General features: G+C 36.0%; 1 protein-coding gene across 1 annotated transcript; it reads right to left on the bottom strand.

Moving 5' to 3' along the window:
• Window positions 1-5016: 5016 nt before the first annotated feature.
• Window positions 5017-9011, bottom strand: LOC115973344 (pentatricopeptide repeat-containing protein At1g79490, mitochondrial-like). Its single transcript, XM_031093605.1, has 2 exons — window positions 6253-9011; window positions 5017-5071 (listed from the first exon to the last, which is right to left on the bottom strand). The coding sequence occupies exon 1, from the start codon at window positions 8801-8803 to the stop codon at window positions 6299-6301; it is 2505 nt and encodes an 834-aa protein (XP_030949465.1). The 5' UTR covers window positions 8804-9011; the 3' UTR covers window positions 5017-5071; window positions 6253-6298.
• Window positions 9012-9226: the final 215 nt, after the last annotated feature.

Genomic DNA, 9226 nt, shown 5'->3' with positions numbered 1-9226 from the left:
GATCCATAATAAGTCAAACTGTAGGCCTCCATCTTTAAGAGGAGAAAAGGTACCATTAAACTGAAAAAGCTATTTGTAAGACTTATCAAATCCTGAAAATAAATATTGAAATAAGTATTTCTTGACTACATAAAGGATAACAAGAAAAGCCCAATGAAAAATATATAATAGATAAAGGAACACAGGGCACTTTCAGATTTTGGATAGCTTAACAATTACATTTAGGCTGAAAATTATAGTGCAAGTGGAAACAAGGGCATTAACAAAAACAAAAACCCTCATACAAAAGTTGCTCCAAGCCTGCAGGAATCCAGAGATTCTCCATTTACCACAAGCCCAAAGTTATTAGAATTTATCAGTGCAAAATTAGCCTGCCAGCTACACACATATCCCTTTTTTTAATTTTTTTGGAGGGTTATCGGATAGGGAGTTTGTTAATAAGAATCTCCACATCTGCTTACAGAAGTTACAACAACACCATATCTACAGATGATTCATTATTAGCTCAGTTGCATAAGGTAGAGAAGCACAGCCACTACAAAACAATTCTATACCACCATGTCATGCCCACATCCTTTTCTTTTCTTTTTCTTTTTGATAAAAAATCAAATTTTATTGATATAAAGAAAATAGTCTCACCAAAGAATACATGTCCATATCCTAGTTGACACAGTATCTTCACAAAAGAGATACCTAACTTGACAATTTAAATATTCTTGCCTGCTGGATAGAGAACAAGGCGAACTTGTACTTCTCAAGTGGGAACTATTAGATTTAAAATGTACTTACAAGGAATACCAATGACAACTTGAACTTCCAAAGGATTTAAAAAGAATTAGATCCCAGCCTCCTATTCCTGCTTTACTGATAGCAACCAAAATCAATTTGCCTTCTCTTTCTTTGCCTTTCCCCCTCTAATCTCTTGAGACTTTGTAAGTGAGAACTATTGGAAATTTCACAATGTTTATGAACATAGAACACCAATGATAATATGTGTTCTAATATATTTTAAATCTTGATTTGAAGTTAAAAGCCTAAAACCTAATTCAACTCCATCAGTTTTTTACTAGATTAGTATGTTTGTAGAAATAACAAAGTTTTGAACAATACACCTTGACAATATATTTTTAGTGATGGTCTTCAGGATGTGTAATGTTAAGCCAGTTGCTTTTAGTAATTTTAGTCTGATTTTCCATTACATGTGCTTCTCTTCTTTTTTTCTCTTTTAAAACATTATATTAGTCTTTAATCCCATTATTAATATCCATAACAGATAGAATCTTTATTATTGAAAGAATGAAAACTAATCTTATTTCTATAAGTGTAGGCTAATTTAGTTTGTAATTTGTCTGAGTTGTACCAAAAACTTATTATTCACTCTTTTCTTATTGATTGGGAAGAGTTAGAGATTAAGGAGTTTATGATCAAAGGAGAGCTATCCTGTTATGCAGCCTAATGTTTGGGTGGGGTGGGGTGGATTGGGGGGGGGGAAGAAAAGCAAAAGAAAAGATCACCCCAATACCCGTAGTTCTCTCTTGGGCTTAAAAACACAGAAACAATTGAACAAGTAAATCATGTGACACATGTACAACTAGCTTAGCCAATAAAGTCTAGGTGTGTTCTAATGGTGTATTCATTTTTTTTTTCTTTTCTATTTTTTCTCTCAATATAGAGTATAGACAAAACACACCGCTTGCCATCAAATTGACTGTTTTTCTCTTTTTTTTTTTTTAAAAAAAAAAAATGAATAAGAAATTTTTTTCAAACAAATGAGAAAAAGATGATAAAAGCAAGACACTAGGGAAAAAAGGGAAAAAAAAAACTTCAGAAACTACAAGTCTACAACTACCTAATAGGCTAATATAGAGTGCAAAACAGAAGCTGCTAACCTCCAGAAACTACTCAAAACTGTCTTTTGTCTTTTCTTTTTGGATAATTCAATTGTTATAGTAAGTGGGGGAGGGGGGATTTGAACCTTGGTTCTCTTCATAGAGGAGACAGGCAGTGCCACTGAGCTACAATGCTCTTGGCTACTCAAAACTGCTTGAATTGATCTTTTGAACCCTCTTTCTAGCCAACAATCTGTATCTCATATCATGCATGACAGTTCTTTTTCTTTCTTTTTTTGGGTTCCCGGCCTAGATATTACATTTGACTTAAATTTACTGCAATGATGGTCCAAGTTACGTGTTGAAATCAAATGCACCCATAATGGGTGTTAGCTTCATTTCATACAATACAACCATTGCACAGATATTTACATTGTGGATTGCAACAGAAAAATAGCTGTACTAGATACTACATCATCAATTTATATATCAAATAATAGTCACAACCAAGCAGGGCGGTGCAAGGGGACCCTAAAATATAGCCACATGTACCTGATTTTCTGGATCCTCAATTTCTTTGAGGTCTAAATTCTGTAAAATATGTTCTTCACCAGAGTTGATATTTGCAATTTCATTGACAAGAAAAATGTTATCTTCAGAATCTCAACAGCAGAATACACTATTCAATCCAAATTTAGTGTATATTATGGAAAGACAAACAATTTAAATCAGAAGAACAGAATTTCTACTGAGTAATAAAATTAGCATTCCCTTGGTTATTATACTCAGCTATAGGACAGTAAAAAGAGAATCTAACAACACTGCAACAGAATAATTTTCAAATTTTTCGAATTTTACAAGTAGTCCAAATTCGTTTTCATTTATATATTAATATAATCAATATTACCTATGTAAAAATAGAGAAAAGACACTGCAGACAAAGGCATTCCTTTACTTGGTTTAAAGAGGATGCCTTTTTGATAGACCCATTTTGGCCAAGCAGATTATGCCAACGCCAATCGCCAAATTATCAACAATGAGAAGTGTATAGCGACATCAATAATAAAAGCAGGACTGATTTTTGTTTTTATTTTTTTGAGGATCAGAAAGTTCAGGGGAGAAAAGGTTGTTGTGCCAGAGAAGTAACAATAGGTTTTAGCTTGTCTAATCTGCTCTCTATAACCCACCTGCTTACATGAGGATGGAAAATTGTACAAACAAAAGATGATATTACGCTTCCTTGCATTATTTTAAGCAAGAAGCTATCTCAATGACTGACAATTTAATGGATTTTTTTCTTGACACCATGGTCAAGTAAGAACCACTATCCACTAGTAACAAGGAAAACCAGTGATTCCAGATTAAAATGATTTTTTGCTAAAAAAAGGAGTTGCCTCTAGTTGAGTATGCCAACTTATCTTGTTACACGTGCCAACCTTTGACCCTGCTATAATAAAAATTTCAAGAAAATGCCAGTTCATGATATAAAGATAGTTGAAAATGGTATGAATTTATTAATCTTCAAAGTGACTATCACACCATAATTGGTGCAATCACCTAAAAATGACATTACCTGTATATTTGTCTTTGTATGGTTGACAGTCTTGAAAGGTTGTGAATTGATCTGCATTTCAGGAAGGAGGTCAAAAATGTATTGGATGAAACATACAGGTAATATATATATATATATATATATATATATATATATATTTCAGAGAAATAGAAAATGTAACTAAATATACATAGCAAACTATAGACAAGTGTGGAGGGAGGAACCTGCATTTCCAAACTTATTGAGTGCCTGGAAGGTAACTAAGACAACCAGAATTTTTAAGGTGAGTAAAAGCAGCTGCTGTTGTGAATGACAAATTAAACAGTGACCATTTCAAGAACATTTCCCAGTCCTGTGACTTCCCTAGTCTGTCCGAAACTTACGCTAAGTAGGAACTCTCTTTCCAAGTTGCTTCCATAACCACTAAAATTAGACATGGAATAGAGATGGTTTTGTTAGATGAATTTAGGGGCATCATTCATAACTAAACCGTTCCATTCTAGTTTTACTATTATTCCAGAGCCTTTAAGAAGAGCATATTTTATCTATGAACAATTTTTTATAATTAGAGGAAATAATTTTTTTCCACACCTGATTCAAACTACCATTTGATTATTCTAACAAACCAACCAAGCTAAATGGGAGGCTTAACCACACTAGCTTCACATCCCAAGCCAATCAAATTTCAGCAAAGGTAGCTCAGCTTGATGAGCTTAGTACTCAGTTGACTGGGCTAGCTTTACATCCCAAGTATGAGATTGGATAATCTTTGTCATGTCCATTCTTCTCAAGGACATTACTCAAACGCAAGAACAAAAAATTAAATTCACTAAAAATAAAGCTGAACATAAACCAAAACTGAATTCCTACTGTACCTTTTAAGCTCCAACTCTCTCTTGTGGAACAAAGCATCTAAATTTGTTGCCCCTACAGGGATATTCAAATCCAAATTTTTGGCATACTCAATCATATCAGGAAATATTGTCAAATCCAATAGGAGTAACTTGCTTATCGTCAGTAGCTGCAGCTATATTTGACTCAATAAAGAACAGGCCTGCAAAAAAAAAAAAACTATCATTTGGAACTTAATGCAGGTAAGTTAAGTAAGAACAGATTACCAACATCTCATTTTTCTTTTCTTTTTTCTTTTTTTGAGGAGGTGGGGGGTGGGGGGGAGTTCTATGGCTGATAACTGTTATTTACTTATTTCAAAATCTAAAGACTTCGAAACAAAAGAGCATTTGCTTAATCAACACTGGAAGCTAAGCATAAACCAGGTCACCTTTGGCAGTCTTGAGTGCAGAGAAAAAGTTGTCAACTTCACTCTTGAACAGAGTAACAGAAGAAAAAGAACACAGACTTTGGAAGTTGTGGGGCAGGCCAATTTAGTGTCATGGGCCAAGCAACAAACAGAAAGATATGCATCTTGATATAAAGCAGCTGAGGCACAATGAGTCAAATGCCACCTTATGAGGTAAGGCATCCAGGAGAAGCAGATTTCATTTGTATTCCCCTCTTTCAAAAATTTAATTGGGGCTGGGGGAGAGTTTTGACCTGCAGTTGTCACAACTTCCCAGCCTGCCTTGACCTGTTTTACAGATAGAATAGATTTGATAAAAAGATAGTTTCAGGATTCAAAATTTCTTATCTGCTTTAAAAAATAAGCCACACGCAGACAGCATGCTCCTATCTGCATGTAGTCATACACAAAAAATCTCAAACAAACATTTCAAATGCAATATCAAAGCTAAAATGATAATTTTTGCCAAAAAAAAAATAAAAACATATTTTGAATATGAATGAGAAAAATACTACACATATCACTTTTATCCAAAATTAACAGATTAATCATTTTCGGCTATAAACTCAAAAAGCTCCTCATTTGCCACCGTTTGACAAATTGTCATGCCTCTCAAATAATGTACATTGAATATCACTTGGTCATGTGGTCACATCAATATAAATATTGAACAAATTCTGTGCAGATAAAACATTGAAATCAGTCTAGGATAAAAGCATATCAACAACAACTAAAATTTCCAATAGCCAATATGACATTGTTATGTGAATTTATATTATAAATGTAATGGCATGGTGCTTCATTTGTAAAAAAATGTGGTAAGGATGTGATTCATTGTTTCTTCACTGTGCAGTGGCATCAGATATGTGAGGTATGGTATACTCCTTGTTTGGTGTGTCATGGGTAATGCCCCTTTCGGTCAGGGAGATGATCAAGGGTTGGAAGGGGTGCTTTGGTAGGCATGGGAATGGGGCTGTGTGGCAAGCAGCTCCATTGTATCTCATGTGGTCCATTTGGAATGAAAGTAATGCCAGTTACCATGACCAAGCTGAAATATACATTCCTCAAGTCCTTGTATGAGTGGATATAGCCGCCTACATCATTTTTGATTGCAGGGTTCCTAGATTATTTGGCCTCCTTGAGATTTTCATAGTTGTTTCTTTTACATATTTCTTTTGTTCTTTTCTTTGTATGTCCTGTTGTATACAGCTAGTGTATTGGGAGCACATTTTTTTCAGATTTCAATAAAATTATTTACTTATCTAAAAAAAAAAAATTATAAGATTGGAAGCTACTAAAAGCGAAGTTCAAGTTTCATAGATATTAGAACAATCTGAGTTTCAGAAATAACATGGATTTTCAAAATACAACTCAATGTGTAAACGTTTGTCAATTGTGAGATTAACACCTTTTCTTCTTTGAATTTTTATCATTTGTTATTTATTTCTTAATTAAAAATTTTATTTTGCCAATACTTCCACTTCTTTTTTGGCCTATATGCATGTCTCATCAATATGAAATAAGAGACCCAAGGTAGAAAGAAGACACCACTGAAACATATAATAACTTACAGTTTTATTTCACAAATACAAGGCCTATAACTGATATCAGATATGTTTACATTGCTCTCCTTGCAATTAGAGGCTTGGGAGGAGACAGAGATCTAATTTCAGGTGCTGAACTGGGAAAAAGTGTGTTCAGCTTGTGCAGGAGGATATCAGACCTTGATGGAATCTCATTTAGAAGAAATTGTTGAACAATTGGTTTCTTAAACCACTCCATGACAGAATCTCCAGGGGCTCTTAGAACCACCTTACTGACCTCAAAAGGAGATTCTACTGAACTCAACATCTGTGCGACCACAATCTTCAAGGTAGGTCCAGTAACCAATTTAATGCGTCTTGGGACAGCACCGTAATACAACATGCGTTTTCTGAATCTATGGAGGGTGTGTGCAACTGCTATAAGAGCAGCTCCCACTGACAAGTTTCTAACATCAAGGGACCAAGCAATATGTTGATCGAAGACTATTGCCTTTGGGAAAAGCTTATTCTCATAGGCAACCTTCCAAACACATCGAGCTCGGTTTATCTGCCCCATAAGAACAAGATAGTTGAGAAGAACATTGACAAAGTACCTTGCAGCCCCCTCTTCCAACTCATAATCGATGCTCTGAAAGAATTCCCTCACAAAAGATAAAACCGGTTGTTTCCTCTGCTCCGGGCCTGTGAAGAGTCCACACATGAAAGAGTGTGCCCTATGTTTGGTAGCACTAAGAATAGACATCAAATGCTTCTCATTCTCCTCTTCCTGGCATCTCACAAGATGCGCTAAAATTGATGTGTATAGTATGAGATCAACTTTTGCAGCAGAGCTCACATATGTTTCAAGGAGAGGTTTGGCTGACTCATACAAACCATTCTTCATACATGACTCAAACAATTGTCTGATTATAAAATTATTTGTTCTAATAGCTGATGAACCCATGAAGCGTAACCATCTCAAAGCAAGATCAACAGCACCATCCTTGATATACACCATCAAAACATCACTAGCACTCACATCAACAGAATACCCCATGGCCTTCATTTCAAGTAAAATTTTGGCAGCCACATCCACAAGCTTCTTGTTAGCCAAAAGCGTCAATAGGGCAGTATAAGTACTTAAACCTGGTCTCAGACCTGCATTCGTCATCGAGTTATAGAGCTTCATGCAAGAATCTACTTGTCCAGTGGCTGCATGCATTTCCAAGAGACAAGAATATGTAGATGGGGTTGGTAAAAATCCAGCCTTCTCCATATCTTTAAAGGCAGACATAGCAATATCAAGCTTCCCTGATTTTGCGTGCGACTCAACAATCAATGTGTACAGCCCAAAGTTAGGCCTGAACCCTGCTTTCTTCATCTCATCCCAAAGCCTAAGAGCAGCATCTAACTTCCCGGCCTTCACATATGACTCAATCAAAGAAACATACATAGTAGCAGATGATCGGAGCCCATAACCCTGCATTTCCATGTACACCTTCATTGAGGTGTCCAATCTCCCAGCTTTGCCCATTGAATCAACAAGTGATGAGAAGACACTGAAGCCAGGCCGAAAATTCCTCTCTTTCATCTCCTGGAAGAGCTTGAAAGCGGCATCAAGACGGCCTGATTTCGCCAGACTTGGTATCATCAACTCATAAGTTGACCCATCCAACAAACACCCTGCTGCTTCCATGCTTCCATATATCTCAAATGCCTTATAAGGCAAACCCTTATTCAAAAACAATGTAATAAGAGAGTTATATGTTTGGACATCAATTTTACAACCTGAATCCTGAACCTTCTTAAAACAACAAAATGACACCTCCAATTTCTCAGCTTTAGCCAAATACTGAATTACCCGATTATACGCAGTAAATGATGAAATCCCATTATTACTAGAATCACCAACCATTTCATCAAACAACAATTGGATTCCATCAAAATCTCTATTTTGGTTTAACCCATCAAACAGCATCGCATAACACTCATCATTTGGCAAATACCATGGCTGCCTCCTAGCCCATCTAAACAAACTCAAACAAGCATCACTATCCTTAACAACCTTCAAGGCTTGAGTAATGTGAGTCATTGTTGGTACAAATTGTAGTTTATCCAACTGGGTCTCCAACTCAGGTCCCCATTTCCACCTCTTCACAACCTCAACAATCTTAGCAACAGCAGAAGCATTCAAAAATGGCTTCTTTATCCCACCCACCATCACATGGTCATCAACACCAGGCTCAACTGACCTCACACCTTTCCCACTGTAAATAACACTCCCTGATTCATCCAAATATTCTATCTCCTCAGTCCACTCACCATTCCCACCATCACTGTTCTTCACAGAGCAGTAATTTCTACTAAAACTAGGGCTGACAAAATTAGGGTCTTTTGGTAGAGAAAGCCTTTGGGAAATTGAATTGAGACCCATTATGGAGCTCAAAAAACTGAAGCTTTTGCAACATGAATACAGTTCAACTGTGTACAAATTAGGGGTTTTTGAATTGAAAGAGTGAAATGAAGAGGTATAACTAGAACTAGGGTTTCTGGTGAGTGAATTGAGAGTTCTAGGGTTCAATTTCCTACAATTAATCATTGAAATTTTCGTAAGAAAACAGAGAAATTTAGAAATGTAAGGAAGAAAAAATTTCAGGGTTTTTGGGTATTGGAAATGCTTACCCGGCTAAAACCCTTTGCATTGATGGGCCGGTCGATCCGAGTCCGATTCAGATTATTTATGGGTTTCGGTGTTCATGGGTCGGATCATGAGGGGGGAATCGTAAGATAGATGATGAGATTTCTGAAATTGACTTGAGAGTCAGCAGACAGGTTCGGATTGGGTTCTTCGGGCTTCCAATTTTGGGCCACAGTTATGAAGAAATTTTCAGGCCATTCTTGTGTTACAATTATAGAGATTAACATGATTTTTTTTTTTAATGAGGCCTGGGTCCAAACGACCGGTTTGTTGGATTAGGCCCTATCAAACTTTGTTGGATTAGGTAATATTTATTATTCAGAG

The sequence above is a fragment of the Quercus lobata genome, unplaced genomic scaffold (assembly GCF_001633185.2).
Source record: "Quercus lobata isolate SW786 unplaced genomic scaffold, ValleyOak3.0 Primary Assembly Scq3eQI_310, whole genome shotgun sequence".
Lineage (NCBI taxonomy): Eukaryota > Viridiplantae > Streptophyta > Magnoliopsida > Fagales > Fagaceae > Quercus > Quercus lobata.
The sequence above is the reverse complement of the archived record's forward strand: the minus strand, read 5'-3'. Positions and strand labels throughout refer to the sequence as shown.